Source organism: Camelus ferus, chromosome 7 (genome assembly GCF_009834535.1).
Source record: "Camelus ferus isolate YT-003-E chromosome 7, BCGSAC_Cfer_1.0, whole genome shotgun sequence".
Lineage (NCBI taxonomy): Eukaryota > Metazoa > Chordata > Mammalia > Artiodactyla > Camelidae > Camelus > Camelus ferus.
In genome coordinates, this window is record NC_045702.1 from 60,261,744 (window position 1) to 60,278,872 (window position 17,129).

The following is a 17,129-nucleotide window of genomic DNA, read 5'->3' on the forward strand; positions in this document are numbered from 1 at the left end:
AAAGTCCAATAGACTGAGAATTGTTTAAAGTGTGACCCTCTTAGGATTATCTGAATTTATGTAGAAATCTGTATCAATATAACAGAATTAAGTTCTAAGATACTAATTCCAGATTTTAGACACAAAAAAGGGAAGGTATTTGGTGATGTGGGTTTTCCCGGAAAGACAAAAATAGTTTCACAGTCTGGGCTGGGGAGTATCAACTCTGTGCCTCTGTGTGTGTATGCATAAATAGATATGCACACACAATATATGTGTATATGTCCATAAATACATTTCTATTTAGCTAAGCATAGTGTTTAAGCTATATGGTATATAACCTGCTTTTGATGAGGAATGAATCACTTAGTCATCTTAATACTTAAATTTCCTCTACAAGCTATTTGCATAGATAGCATCTTCTACTCTCTTGCAAAGAAGCTGGTTCCAGATCTAAAAACCGGAGTGTGTTTTGCCTGCTGATTAGCGGCAAAGATTAGGCAGCTCTATGCAGCAACTGATTGGAAACTCATGTCTGCTTCTTCAGTGGGAAGAAAAATGATCTCAGAAAGGAAGCAGCAGAGGACTGATTAAGAAAACACCATTTTGATGTAAAATCAAAGAAACACAGAATGTTAGTGCTGGAGGGAAGATTATCCAGTGCAAGCCTTTCATTTTCCAGATGAGAAAACTGCCACTTGTTCAGCCTGCTAGAGCCAGAAGTCCTCTGCCTCAGTCCAAGCTAATGGACTCAGGATATCTGCAATGCCGGGTTTCCATCTGTCTTTGTCTTTGTGGAAGCAGAATAGGTTTAGCGCCAAGCCTGCTTCACAAATCAAGAGGAAGGAAAGAAGACCCTGAATTCATCTATAGTATGTCACATCTCTGATATGGAAATACATTTGCTTGGGTTTTTTTTTTTTTTTCTTCTTCCTAAATTCCCAGTAGCACCTAGAGAATCCATCTTGCCTGTTTATTACATGAATCAGTCATCCTTGGCCTTTCAGTCAGTTTTATCTGCATCTCTTATAATCATTAACTGGTAAATGGGGGCTCAGAGACAGCCAAGTCCTGGAATTCAGCAGACCCCCTTGAATGGAATTGTGCCTATGGCATACTTCTCAGAGAACGTGTATAGTGGGTGGCAACAAGACCCCTTAGCTGGTGCCCCTTGTGAGCTGAGTGGAGAGATAGGAATAGGGCAGATTGTTGGATACAGATCAGGGTCTGTTGCAGTTTATTTTGAAGCTGCACTGAAGAACTTTGGTAGGGGGTTGCAGAAAGCTGTTTCTGAATAATTCAAGCCCTTAAAATGAGGCTGCAGCCACAGGTCACTGTGTACCAAGTGTGGAAACAAGCAGGAGTGTCCTTTCCAACACACCTATCATCACTGAGGACCAAACTGGAGGTAAAGCCACCATCAAAACCCACAGTGATATGGTGCCTATTAACACACTTGTGTCAATGCTGGTCTGTCAGCAGATCAGAATCTGTCCTCCAAAAGGTAACCACCAATGGCCACAGCATAACAGAAATACAGTTAACTATTCAGGCAGATTCATTTTTCACACTCTCGCTTATTTCCACAGCAGAATTGTGCCAGGGCTTCCAAACTCAGAATGTGACTTATTCTTAGCCTTTGTCTTTCAAAGGGGCACCCTCTGCTCACCTCTGCAGAGGCCAGTTTGCCCTTTGACTGTGCTCAGATTGCACAAAGGACGGGATAGGGGAAGTAAATCCCAGGAACTAAGCCAGTTGATGGGGCCAGAGGTGAGGAAGGCACTGGCTCCCCTAATGTAAACTCCTCGGCTCTCATCCAGGTCTACAGTCTATGTGCAGTGATGGCTTCTGCTTGAGCTCTGCTTGAGCGATGAGCTTAACTGAGAGGAAAAGAGGAGGAAATACAGACTCTTTCTCCTAGGCAAAAATCCCACAGAGAACTCTCAAATGCAGGCCATGCTCACGTGGATTTATAGCATCTACAGTTACTTTCTACCTTCCCCAGACCATGACATATAATCTGTTTATATAATTTATCCTTCATGTTATCATAGTTATCAGAATGCAGGGGATTTAGAGAGGGTCTTGACAAAGCCTCCATCTTACAAATGAGGATAAATATCTTTTAGAGATTAAGTACAGGAAGTGCCCATGTTTGTATAACTAGGACTGATATAGGTTAACTCAAACTCTAGTCTCCCCCAAAATCTCTAAATAGCCATCAATGATCTGAAAGCTACATGATCTCCACCTCTAAGCCAATTATCTCTTGTAGGTAAAAGTTCTCAAGGAATTTTAGAAGTAATGTCCCTACAAAAATACGCAGACCAATCCTAAGTGTGTGTGTGTCTGTGTGTGTGTTTAATTTAAATCTGAAACCAGAGACATGTCTGAGTAGCTGGCTAGAAAGCCCCCTGGCTCAGGAAATACAGTAAGAAGCAAAGTGTTTGGGCCACATTTTGGAAGAGGGGGTTGATTCCCATTCAGTGTTTGGGGGGATGTACACATTACTGGTAAACCTTCAGCTAAGCCTGGGCTCTGCCACAGTTATCAGCTATAATGTTATCTGAGTCCAAAGAACCCCACACACGAGAAGCCTCTGTTATTACAGCCAAAGGTTACACACGCTGCTCGTGCTGGATTAGCAGACATTTGCTCTGCTGTGTCCACAGTATTTACACAGTCCTGAAGGATTACAGAGTGAAGCACAATTCTTGCGTATTTTTTTAACAGCTAATATTTTCAGGATAAATCTCAGAGTCCTCCCAGGAGAGGAGGGGGAAAAAAGTAAGCTTGAAATGTAAAATTTAAAAGAAAAAAGTCTGACCATCTAGGAAAGGAAAAGAACCCCGGGCTGGCCATAGGGAAGCAGGAGAGTGAATTTCTGGCAGAGAGGAGAATTAGGTGATTAAAAGATTATTCATTAAAAGAGTGAAAATAAGAGCTTCAAGATATTTGGAAAGCAGTTGCTACTTAGTAAAGTAGATAGAGTTTTTCAGAGAAATCATTCATTTTAATTAAAAATATGACTGTCAACCAAAGAACCTGCGGCTGTGGGCCATAAACAAAGTACTTAATGTGCATTACACTGATTAATAAAAGACTCTGATTAACCTTGCTGACTAGGGAATTTCTTACCAAAGAGATAAGTGTGATATTCTGCCCATAACATTAACGAGCCAAGGTTCATATATCTGAAAGAGAATCAGAATGTGTGGATAGAAAAACCTTTAGAAACTGTTCTTTGGATAGTCACGTTTCCAGTATGGAGATCGCATAGTGAGAACTAATATGAGTAGCTCTGAGTTTTCTCAGAGACCCACTTTCACTGTAAATGTGTGCTTGGCTCACAGGGAACTTCCTGTCATTGACATCCCCTTACTATCCAACTGCTTACTCTACTTGGCAGTTACAAACTTGTTCATATGTTTAACTTCTCGTCATATCATTCCCATTTTAAAGTGGTTGGCTGGTAGATATAATTATGTTTGCCTGTTTTTGCTTTTAAGACCCATTATCTCTGCTATTCTCTAAGAGATAACGGCAAATACCAACCAGAATGTTTCTAATGTTTGCTTGACAGAATGTGAGAGAAATGCTTTTAATTGATAAAACATGATTTTATCTGAAGATCTGATTATGAAGTTTAAAACAACCTGCAAAAATAGAATGAGATCTCTCTAACTTTAAGAATCATTATTAGGTGCTGGGGAGGGGGCAAGACCTGCCCTCTGAACCCGAGCCCTGGAATCCAGCTTCTAAATCTGTTCTGTCTCACAGGTGAGAGAAGCTACTCAATGAGATAGGGGAGTAGAAGTGAATTTCCAGACACTTTGTTCTACCTTCCTCACAAAATCCAAGTTTATATTTGCTTAGCAGGTCAACTTTTGATTATTAGTGTACCATTTACATTGTGGGTCTGCGGTTGCAATGCATAGATTCCAAATTGATTTCTTCACTGACAGAAAAAAAGTATAAGCTAACTTTCATGCTCACTTAAACATTCCATGATTAGGGAAAAAATGTGGTCACTTTAAAAATTTCTATATAAAGTGCTATGGTATGTCCTAAAAGAAACAAAAATGATTTGGGATTAATTGTACCACAGCTGATCTTCCAACAAATGTTGAATATAGAATATATTATTAATTACACAAGCAATTTAAAGACAGCATAGCATGTTACAGATTTTACACACTGTCTTGCTTATTAAATCCAAAAACTAAAACCTGAAGATTTCCACACTTTAAAAGTCAATAGGTGATGTTTTACTTCTTCATCTGAACATTGGTTACATAGGTTTGTTTATTTTGCAAAAATTAATCAAATTGCACACTTACGATTTGTGCACTTTTCTGTTGTAGAGCTTTTCAAAAGCGCTTTAAAACAAATCAAAAACTAACACATAGCAATTCAACAGCATTCAGCATCCAAGAAGTCTGTTGATATTAATAAATTCTACACAGTTTAATCCAGTCACATACCTTTCAAGGCCACACAGAAAGGAATCTCATTCCTTAGAATTATTCAGAAAGGAACTATTCCTAACTAACTAACTAACTAACTAACTAACTAAATAACCAGTGTAGCCTGCTCAGCTCTAAACTGTTCCCTGGGAATTCCTCTGTGACTTAGAAATTGATAAAAACCACTTATTTCTCTTTTGCTTGGCTAGCAAGTAGGATTCTATATATTACTTCCATATCTATCTGAAATAAAAAGTTTGATAGTTAGGCTGGAAAACATGTGAAAATATCCGAAGAAACTTTGAAGAAAGATGAGGCTTTAACCTGGGATTAAGTCTGAAGAGACAGATTCTTATACCCATATTCATACCGAACAGATTGTAAGTGAATTTCTTTCTATATGCACATGTGTGCATGGACATACACAAGATTTCCTGCATAAAACCTGAAGATATGACCAGAAATCCTATCATTTCTTGCATTCATCCACCTGGCATGGATAAGAATGAAACTGTTCTTTTTTTCCCCCAGAGGGTGTAATTTGTTGTCTCCGTAATTGAAAGCCACAATCCACAGACCAAACACAATGAAAACACTCATTAGTATGGATAAAAATTTAGCTCTAAAAGACCACAGGCAGTGGGCTCATATTGACAGAAAGATTTTAAAATGCATTTTTTTTTTCTCATTCAGGGATGAAGACACCATTAGAAGCAAGAGAAACAGTACCCTTCTTTTCCGGAAACTGCCCCTAAAACTTCCTTTCTCACAACCTCAGAAACTTCACATGATCTACACAATTTGGCATGCTAAGGAGATGACAAAAGTCAGTCTTCACAACTTCAGGGTCAAATAAATTATCTGCTGACTTGGACCTAAGTTATTTTATGCCGGGCACTAAAAGAAGTTTAAAAAAAATACCTTAAAAATATATTTAGCATTCAGACAGTCTTTTACTGAACAAGCCTGTAAGATGAAAGTAATCTAATCATATGGTATACACACTTTCTTTTTAACAGAGCCTCCACCAACTACTTTTTAAAAACAGACCTCTTCTTTATCTTCCAGTCAAAAAAGCAACACCAATCTGTAATAAAACACTCAAGTAAAAATCATAAACACAGTAACTGACCTCAACTATTCTATCCTTCCTTCAGAATTGACAGAGTATAAAATTAATGTAGAAATATATATCATTAGCATTCATTTCTGAAAACTAATGGTACTGATGATTTAAAATGGAAAGTATTTTAAACATGACAGAAGAATCGCTATCTCTCTCTAAATGCTGTACACAAGACCTTATCATCTATTTTGTTTAAACAGAAGTGATGTTGAACATGGTGTTTGTTTGCAGTCCGCTCACCAGATGGCCTCGCTACTCAAATTCCCCCATTAACTAGCTGATTTGGGAAATCAGAATCTGCTCGCTTCTAATTTATTTCTGATTTATTAAGCATGGATTCCAGAAAATCCCTTGATAAAAAAAAAATTGGTTCTAATTTTTGGTATCCTTAATTCTTCATAAGGCAGATACTCTGAGTTAAGTTAATTTTGATCTGACATTGTAGTCAAGGAAAAAGGTTTCTGGTTTCAGCTTTTCTGCCTGAACTGAAAACTCATTAAAATGACAAGGATCATCAAGGTGCATCAAGGTACAGCCTTACCATTTATTAACTGCCAAATAGGAGCAAAAATCCTCTTTTTCATGCATATGGACACAGAGATGATATATCTTTAAGTGGCCATGTTCACAGAGCAGCCTGTTCCGAAGCCAGTCATACTGTCTAGATTAGATCTCAGCAGTCTATTTAGCCATAATCTAGGGATGTTTCCCTTATTCTATGTCCTTACAGGCAGAAGAAAAGTTAGAAATAGGAGAAAATTAAATTTCTAAATATAATTATCCAGGATTTCAAATTTCAGGCACAGGGATACTGAAAGTAAAGAAAAGAAAAGGAATATATTTATATATATGTATATCAGTCCATGATTTAGTCTAGTTTAAAAAGAAAAAATGATTAAGTTAGAAATATTTTTAAAATACATACTTAAATAATAAGAGTTACCAGTTCAGATTGGGTGACTAATGCTGTGCATTAAACAAAAAATCCATTTTCTATCGATTTTACAATTACACCTACAATTTTTACCTTGTTTATAAGATGCCAAAACCATATTCTCATCTTCAACTTCAAAAACTGTGTCCACATCTATTTGCCTTTGGATTAAAATGGCCTTCAATTTTCCGAAGTCATTTGACTTTAGAGCCTCAAGGAAATTTCTCTTAACTAACTTGGCAGCTGCAGATTTAGTGACAGGGGCAGCCGTGCTGTCCATCCTTCCTCTCCCTCTGGAAGCTTTGTTGTGATTTATCAGAAGAGCAGCACCAAGCAAACAGGCACATGCTGGAGAGCCCACAAACTGTCAGCTAATTTTATCCCAAAGTTATGCTGATCCGTTCTATTTATATAGGGATCATTTCAAACTTCAAAATATCCTTCTTGGCTGTCACTGCACTTTCTTTTAAACTGGTTCTATACTGACTAATTCATTGAATAAAATATTGTGTCAATATGAAGGAAAACCCTTGCAATACATTTCAGAGAATGAAATGTCACTGTTATTTTTTATATGATCAAAGTAATAATGTAAGATTTAAAAGCTCTTAATGCTTCCCCCACTGCCTCGGTAAAAACATCTGGTGCCCCACTGGAAATCCAGTGTCTTGCACTGATTAACCAATAGCCACAAATGATAATTTGTTACAGTTGCTAATACATGTGCTTCTAAAAACATGTAATAATTTTGTAATAGGAGCCTGCAAAAGTAAGCATGGTAGTACACGCTTGAAAACAAACAGGTTATCAAGTGACCTAGACTTAAAAAATTTTAATGTCATGAAAGAAAGCAGGGTGTGGTATGGTGGCAGGGGACTATTTGGGGTAAAAAGAGACTAAAGAGACAAAACAGCTAAATGCAATGAAACTTTACTTAATCTTGCGTTTTGAAAAATCAGTCGGTAGGGAGGTTATAGATCAAGCAGTAGAACTTAGCACGCACCACATTTAGGTTCAATCCCCAGTACCTCTATTAAAAACATAATTAAATAAATCTAATTGCCTACCCCCTGCCAAAAAAATCTGTTAGAAAAGACTATATTGGTGCAATTGTGGAAATATAAATATGGACTACATATTACTTGATAATACACAATTACTGTAAATTTTTTAAGGTGTGATAAATGTACTATAGTTATCTAGGAGAATATTCTTTTTTAATGTTGAAATAGTTTGATTATGAGAATAAACTGTCATGATTAAAACTTCTTTTCAAATAACTCAGAAATATAAAAATAAATGTGTATAATACACACACACACACACACACACACACGTATAGATATGTGAGTGTGCGTGTAAATAGAGACAGAGAGAAAAAGCCAATGTTGCAAAAAGGTAAAGGCTAGAAAGTATAACAAGGGATTCATGGGTGTCCGATATTAGTTTTTTTCAGCTTGTCTTTAAGTTTGAAAATTTTCCAAATGAAAAATTAGAAAAATACTCAAATTTAAACTTATAAATAAATCATTATAAATTAGAAAAATTATGGTAGTAAGTGTCAATTTGAAAGCAAAGAAATCACATTTTATATATTGCTAGTGCGAATCAAAACTGGTGCCAACTTTCACAGAATACTTAGCAATGTCAATTTTAAAAAACTTCAAATAATAGTAGTATTTGATCCTTAGAATTTACCTAAGGATGTAAACATGGATGCAAAGCATAACATAATTTTTTACCTTATTTCATTGATATATAACATAAACACTAGAAAGCAGAAAGTGACAAATCATAAGTATACAGCCTGTTGAATTTTTACAAAGTTAACATGCTCAGCTAACCAACACCAGGTCGAACCACAGAATAGTTCAGGTACAACTGAAATCCCCTTTATATCACCTTCCTATCCAAACACTCACCAGACCCCCAATGATAACCATTATCTTGACTTCTAATACAGTAGAGTAGCTGTGGGTTTCTTAATGTCTAAAATTTTTCTTAATATTCTTAATTTTTAATTCTTGAAGAAGATAAAATTTCAAGCTTAACATAGTATAAAATATTTGTCCTAAAGAAGGATAGATAAATGAATAAAAATGTATATATAGCTAATTATATTGTTAATAATAGTAAAAAATACAGAAGCAATCTAAGTGACCAACAGTGGAAAATCTGATAACAAATTATGGCATATCCATATAGTGGAATACCCCTCCGTAATTATGACTAGGTAGATATATATTTATTTTAAAATATTGATGAGATAAGCAATTTATAAAATAGTATGTGTAGTGTAAATAAATTTTTATAATATCTATACTTATATAATATACAAATATGTTTGTATATACTTATATAATTTGGATATATTTATGTAACATATAAATATACGTATTGTATGCACACATAGGAAGAAAAATGTGCAAGCAAGCATCGATTCTCAAATATCATCAGCTTTTATCTCCTAGTGTTAAGATTACATCTGATTTCTTCTTTATCTCTTTCCTATTTTCTGAACTCATCCACAATGAGCATAACTGACATTTGTGCTAAACATGTGTTTCTCTATCGAACATGTTACAATGATAACTTGGTAATGCAGAATAACTACAGCACTGTAGATTCCATGAAGTAAGGAACTATACCGTTTTCATACCCGCAGTGCCCAGCATGAATGAATAAATGAATAATGAATGAATAAAGAATTATTCATTGATTATTTACAATATCCTTAGCATGGTGCTTGGTGGCAAATATGGCACTTTCTTTTATGCCCACATGGGTGAGAAAAGTAGAAGTATAGCAATTACTGATGTGTTTTGTCCCTTTTTGACAAAACTGAGGGGAAAAAAGCATATCCAGTAGAGGAAACAGAGAGGTACAGGAGTTTTACATCGTTGGAGGATAATTAGTGCTAGAAAAGGTCACCAAAATTGATTCTACTTAAAATTAAGACTGAATTTCACAAAATGAGGGGGTGTTAATTCATCTTGAAAAATACACTCCCTTACACCATACACAGAAATAAACTCAAAATGGATCAAAGACTTAAACATAAGACAAGATACAATAAACCTCCTGGAAGAAAATATAGGCAAAACATTATCTGACATACATCTCAAAAATATTCTCCTAGGGCAGTCCACCCAAGCAATAGAAATAAAAGCAAGAATAAACAAATGGGACCTAATGAAACTTACAAGCTTCTGCACAGCAAAGGAAATCATAAGTAAAACAAAACAACAACCTACAGAATGGGAGAAAATTTTTGCAGATGAAACCGACAAAGGCTTGATCTCCAGAATATATAAGCAGCTCATACGACTTAATAAGAAAAAAAACAAACAACCCAATCCAAAAATGGGCAGAAGATCTAAACAAGCAATTCTCCACGGAAGAAATACAAATGATCAATAGGTACATGAAAAAATGCTCAATATCACTAATTATCAGAGAAATGCAAATCAAAACTAAGATGAGGTATCACCTCACACCAGTCAGATTGGTCATCATTCAAAAGTCCACAAATGACAAATGCTGGAGAGGCTGTGGAGAAAAGAGAACCCTCCTACATTGCTGATGGGAATGCAGTTTGGTGCAGCCACTGTGGAAAACAGTATGGATATTCCTCAAAAGACTAGGAATAGACTTACCATATGACCCAGGAATCCCGCTCCTGGGCATATATCCAGAAGGAACCCTACTTCAAAATGACACCTGCACCCTAATGTTCATAGCAGCACTATTTACAATAGCCAAGACATGGAAATAGCCTAAATATCCATCAACAGATGACTGGATAAAGAAGATGTGGTATATTTATACAACAGAATACTATTCAGCCATAAAAACCGACAACATAATGCCATTTGCAGCAACATGGATGTTACTGGAGAATGTCATTCTAAGTGAAGTAAGCCAGAAAGAGAAAGAAAAATACCATATGAGATCGCTCATATGCAGAATCTAATAAAAAAAAAAAAACATAAATACAAAACAGAAACAGACTCATAGACATAGAATACAAACTTGTGGTTGCCAGGGAGTCAGAGGGTGGGAAGGGACAGACTGAGATTTCAAAATGTAGAATAGATAAATAAGATTGTGCTGTGTAGCACAGGGAAATATATACAGGATCTTGTGGTGGCTCACAGCGAAAGAGAATGTGACAATGAATGTATGTATGTTCATGTATAACTGAAAAATTGAGCTCTACACTGGAATTTGACACAACATTGTAAAATGACTATAACTCAATAAAAAATTTTTAAAAATTAAAAAAAGAAAAAGAAGAGCAAAAATTATGGGGAACATTTTAATCTAATATTCAACAACATTTAGGGTGACAGCAATTATATATAATTTATAGAATCATAAAATATAATGTTTTCTATTTTCTAAGAAAGATAATTTTTCTGACCCAAGTTCATAATAAAATGAAACAATACATTTTACCTTCTGAATGACTGTTGTCAAACTAATATAAAAAGAATCATATTTACAAGCTTATTCAAGAACTTCAGCAGTTTTGCCAAGGGCCTCTCTTCATCCTTTGATAGTCCAATGACACTCAAACTCAATGGCTGGAGTTCCTACTGAAACTCTCATGCTTTCAAACTTTTCTAATTCAATTATTAACAGAAACAACCCTGAAAATCACCATTAGTAAATGGTTTTGTGCGTGATCTGGGCAGTCTCCAACATTTTTATCAACTTCGTGAAATCTTAGCTGATTTGCAAAATTTGCAGTTTCACTTTGTGATGGGCATGGGATAATCAGAGTGAGATACAGACTCAAAAGGCAAGAATATGTTCTTGTGTTTGAGTTTGCCATCTTGAGACCTTAGGGACTGAGACAATGGATAATCAATTAACAGACTCAATAATTCTTAATGATAATAAAGTCTAAAATTCATTACTGTTCCCAATTTTAATTTTTTTGCTTTCAAAAATATACAAATAAGTTGAAAGGAAGAAGGCAAATACCAATGGATATTGGGAAAAAATACAATATAATATCAAATTAAATCTCACATCTCGGTTCACAAAGCAAGTCATTCCATTATTGGAAAATTAGAGTCAGAAGTTTCTTTATTATGTTGAACTGAAACTCACCTATTCATAATTTCTTCCCATTAGGTCTAATTATGAACATGTAGTCATACAGTTATTCCAGACTCTTTCTAAACATTTGAAAAGAGCATTATCTTTCATTAATCATCTATTTTTCCTCAAGTTCTTATTTGGGGTGATTTTCAGAATTCTCTTGTCCTGCCTGTTCTCTTCTGGATCCTCTCTAGTTAACTGATGAATGTCCCTCTTAAATTTTGGTGCCTAACACGGAACGTAATATTCCTAGAGGGAGCTGAAAACTAAGAATTCTTAGTTTTCAGGGACACTGCATTTTTTGAAACTGTATTGGGATTCTTAGAGGGCACTTTGCTAGTCTGCCTCATGTTATAGTTGTAATTCCTTCAAAAATGCCTACTGAGCCCCCACAATTTGCTAGACACTTATACTGAGCATTGGAGACACTGCAGTGAACAAAAGCAGGCAAAAATCCCTGTCCATGTGGAATTAAGCTAATGGATATAAGTAGTAATGGAAGTCCCCAGGTCTTTCCAATCTCCTGTACTCTAGAAACTGTCACAAAGTTGTAATTCACTGAATTCCATACAGAAATAATGTAATTTGTCTATATCCAGTTAATTGATCTGGTCCCGCTTATGGGTTATTTATTTTACATAGTGGTAAAGGGAAAGAAAACTTAATTTTGGTCCAACCTGGTATGTTTAGGCTGATCCAAGTATTTAGCAGTCTCTTTAGGTAAATTCCCAGTCTCTTTGGATAAAATCCTCTATCTTTGAGAATTCTGAATTTCCCTCTAATTCGGATATTTCTAACATGAATTTCCCTCTGGAAATATGGGATATGTATAGAAGAAATATTCAAAATACTAATATTTAATATCCAGTATCAATTAGAAGAGACATTGGCCATAAATCACAAGTATGGTTAGACCAGTGTATAGCAGGTGAGTATCAGTCAGGGGTAGGAATGCAGTCTATATGACCTCAGGAGGGGAGAGGGGATCCCCAGATTGACTTACTGTCCTCTGGACTCTCCCTGATCTCCATGGCAGAGTGGCTCCTTGAAATTGGTCCTGTCTGGCTGTAGTCAGGTTTCTGGCTCTTACCACTGGAGCAGGGGATCCTGGTCATTTGCCTCCAATCCTGATGTCCTCAAACACTGAAGCTTCTTAGCTATGTCAGTGCAATATATGACCTGAAACCCTGTGTCCTCTCTCCAGGCACTCTTCCAGTCTCTCACACTTCACACAGAGGCCATGAAGAACCAGCAGCTTTCTACAGCCACTTTCTTGCCATCTCTTTAGGGCCAGAGGAACATGGACCTAAGCTGACGGCTGGAGTTCTCCAAGGGGTTTACATTCTCCCTGATGCTGGGCCACTAGCCTCAGTGTTCTCAGACTTCCTCCGGCATATCTGGTTGTTTCGAAGTCCCCTCCCCTCTCCACTGCTCCACCAAAGTTCAACCCTGAAAGAAGGGATGAGAACATGGCATCTAACACCTCAAGCAACCTATACTTCCTCTCATAATCCTTCCAATCCTCCTAGCTAGAAGGATCCAGTTTTGGATTTCAGTCCCATCTCATGGCTGTCAGAATAAATAAATGTAAACTTTGTAGATTAATTTGAGAAAACAAAGCAAATTTCCATGAAGAAATGCAAAAAATTGAGAAAGTCATCTAGACTATAGTGTTAAAAGATCAATTATTGCCCAATTTATCTAAGCAGCAGAGGATAAAACTAAGGGATTATTATCTGTACTTAAAAAACAAATAGAAGCTTAATTAAAATGTCCATCAAGGTCATTCTAAGATATAGGAAGTAATACGACCGATGCTAATAAAACAGATTTGAGACCTGTCTATATTATCTAGACCATTGCCTCAAGCTACCATCTCTCTAGTCCTCAGGAGGCCAAATTACACAGTGACTATATTTCACGCTGTCTATTCAGCCTGTTAGATTCCTGTCTCCTCTGCTCTTAAAAATAAAAACTCTTCATCCCATAAGAAGAGTTTTTTTATTAGTGTTTCATGACATGCCTAGGACAGTGTCCTCTGCTCTTGGAGCAAAATGAAGAACCTTCTGACAAGGTGAGTATTGTGGCAAGTGGCCTGTAAGACCCTCTCTGGGGACCTATGGGGGAGGCAGAAAGCACAGAAGCCCAGCTGCTTGTTTTCTTGATGTCTGTATACAGCATAATCTGGCCACTTGGAGTATCTTTTCTGAAACACAAAGAGCTCTTGGTCCCTGGAGGCATTTAAACATGAATTTGATGCTACCAAGCCAGCAGCTACCTAGCAAATGCAACCATAGAGAAGAAATCAGAAGCTAAAGCTTCTAAAATATATCTACAGAAACCCAAATTTCTGTGAAAACAGAACCCCTTGTGCCTCCCTGGCTTTCCTAGGCAGATAAATTAGGATGTTCTTGCTATTAGCTTACAGAAATTTTTGATAATGTGGTCTGACATCCCCTTCTTCTTAGCTGTTATACTTAAGTCTACTATGTAGCATCTTACTCATTATGCATTATCTTGTTTTGTTTGCTATTGTTTCATATATGTTAGTGTCAATGCCTTGTATAAAGATGCTTTTGGTTATAGGTAACACCAACAGCTGGAACTGACTTAAACAATAAAAAAGAATTTATTGGTTTATAGAATGGACAATTCCAGTTATAGCCAAGGTTTCAGGAGAGCCCTGATCCAGGGGTCTATAAAGTCAACAGAGCTCTTCCAGGTTAGTAGTATAATTGCTGTCATTATTTCTAGTTTACAGATTAGGAAAACCTAAGGACCAAATACTATGAGTGAATTATGTAAGGTCAAATGACAAAAGAGGAACAAATCCAAGATTCAAGCCTACATCGTGAGACTCCAAACCAATGTTGCTGTTGGAGCAAAAGGCTTTGTGTACAGTTTCATTTCGGTTATTAACAGTCATTGTATTGTGATCATTGAGGAACCTAGAAAAAAATCTACTTGTATTTATCCCTTCATTCAATAAATATTTATTGGGAACTTATGGGCTAGGCACTGTATTAGTGGTTTTTGCTACAGAACAAATAACCCCAAAATATATTACCTGAAAGCAATAATAATCACTTATTCTCTCTCATGGTTTCTGTGGGTCAGGAATTTAGACAGGACACAGTGGGAAAGACTTGCCTTTGCTACACGATATTTGAGGCCTTCGTTGAAAGACTCAAAGGCTAGGCATTAGAAGATCCTCTTTCAAAAGGACTTGGTCACTGGCTAACAAATTTGTGCTGGCACTTTGGTTCCTGTGCGTGTACTCAGTGGGGCTGCTTGAATGTCCTCATGATACAGTAACTGGATTCCCCCAGAATGAAAAATTCATGAGAGAAAGTTGGAAGCTGCAATGCCTTTTACTACCTAACATAGGAAGTCATACATCATATTCTCTTGGTCACACTGAGCCGCCCTGATTTGACGTGAGATAAGGATAAAAGAAAGGCATGAGTACCAGGAAATGAGAATCATTGGAGTCCATCTTAGCTACTGGTGCTCTTCCTAAGCACTGTAAATACATGAAGAAAATCTGTACCTTTATGGAGCCTGTATACTAGTGGAGGGACAGTGGAGGAATCAGAGAATTTTAAAAATGGACAGTAAAACACATAGTTTGTCAGATGGTAATATATGCCACAGAGATTAATAAACTAGGGAAAGTCCAGGGTCCCAGCTAGCCCATAAGTCACCCTTTACAGATCAGAAAAAGGTATGTTCCCAGATGGCCAACAGGCACATGAAAAGATGCTCAACATCGCTAATTATCAGAGACATGCAAATCAAAACTACAATGAAGTATCACCTCATACCAGTCAGAATGGCCATTATTAAAAAGTCTACAAATAACAAATGCTGAAGAGGATGTGGAGAAAAGAGAACCCTCCTAAACTGTTGGTGGGAATGTAATATGGTGCAGCCATTATGGAAAACAGTATAGAGATTCCTTAAAAAACTAAAAATAAACTTACCATATGATCCAGCAATCCCACTCCTGAGCATATATCCAGAAAAAAACTCTAATTCGAAAAGATATATGCACACTAATGTTCATAGCAGCACTATTTACAATAGCCAAGACATGGAGGCAATCTTAATGTCCACTGACAGGTATACTATATATATATATCTTCTACTACTACTCAGCCATAAAAAAGAAATAAATAACGCCATTTGAAGCAACATGGATGGACCTAGAGATTATCATATTAAGTGAAGTAAGTCAGACAAAGAAAGATAAATATACGGTATCACTTATACGTGGAATCTAAAAAAAAGGTCACAAATGAACTTATTTACAAAACAGAGACAGACTCATAGACAAAGAAAAGAAACTTATAGTTACTAGGAGGAAAGGGGATGGGGAGGATAAATAGGGAGTTTGGGATTTTCAGATACTAACTACTATATATAAAATAGATAAACAAGGTCCTACACACCTATCTACACAGGGAACTATACTCAACCTTGCAATAGCCAATAATGAAAAAGAATATGAAAAGGAATATATATGTATGTATGCATAACTGAATCACTATGCTATATGCCAGAAATTAACACATTGTAAATCAAATATACTTCAATGAGAAAAAAAAAAAACAAAAACGATGTGGCATATATACATGATGGAATACTACTTAGCCATAAAAAATGATGAAATAATGCCATTTGCAACAACATGGATGGACCATACTAAGTGAATTAAATCAGAAAGAGAAAGAAAAATACCATATGATATCACTTACATGTGGAATCTCAAATATAATACAAAGGAACTTACTTACGAATCAGAAACAGAATCACAGATATAAAAAACAAACTTATGGTTACCAAAGGGGAAAGGGGGTTGGGGGGGATAAATTATGACTTCGGGATTAGCAGATACAAACTATTATATATAAAATACATAAACAACAAGGCCCTACTGTATAGCACAGGGAACTATATTCAATATCCTGTAATAAACCATAGTGGAGAAGAATATGAAAATGAACACATGTGTGTGTGTGTGTGTATAGAACTGAATCACTTTGCTGTACACCAGAGACTAACACAACATTGTAAATCAACTATACTTCAATTAAAAAAAAGAAAGAAAGAAAGAAAGAAAGAAAAAGGTATGCTCCTCTAGGCTAATAAATTTTTAAAAAGCATCCTCCACTTCCAGGCTGGTCCTGGGGAGGTGTTATGGCCCTGGAAAGCACTGAAATTTCAAACATATAGTCAGAGAAGTCCTCACTTTCCCTGAGCAAAAACTTGAGGGAGGTGTGAGAGCTGGGCATGAGGGGGAGAGCTTTCTAAGCCACAGGAGCAGGAGATGTGAAGGCCCTGAGATAAGGAAAAGAGGTCACCCGAAAAGGCCACCCTCATTCAGATGCCTCCACCCCTTTTCAGATATGTTTGAAGCTCAATAAAGCTTAACAGTGGAACTGATGGATATCCATTTATTCCATTTCTTCTACTTCTTGAACCCAAGTCCAAGTCTCTCAAAGTTAGGCCTAGA

General features: G+C 36.4%; 1 protein-coding gene across 3 annotated transcripts in view; it reads right to left on the reverse strand.

The window, feature by feature from the left end:
- The window catches only part of ASB4 (ankyrin repeat and SOCS box containing 4), a 139,313-nt gene that overhangs the window by 76,988 nt on the left and 45,196 nt on the right, over window positions 1-17,129 (reverse strand). For 2 of the 3 annotated variants that reach the window (XM_032483977.1, XM_006178526.3), the window contains exon 1: window positions 6,599-6,816. The exons of the other annotated variant lie outside the window; for it this stretch is intronic. In XM_032483977.1, the coding sequence (XP_032339868.1) occupies window positions 6,599-6,785 (187 nt within the window). In that variant the 5' untranslated portion in view covers window positions 6,786-6,816. Of the gene's footprint in view, window positions 1-6,598; window positions 6,817-17,129 lie in introns of those variants that run through there. 3 annotated transcript variants of the gene reach the window in all.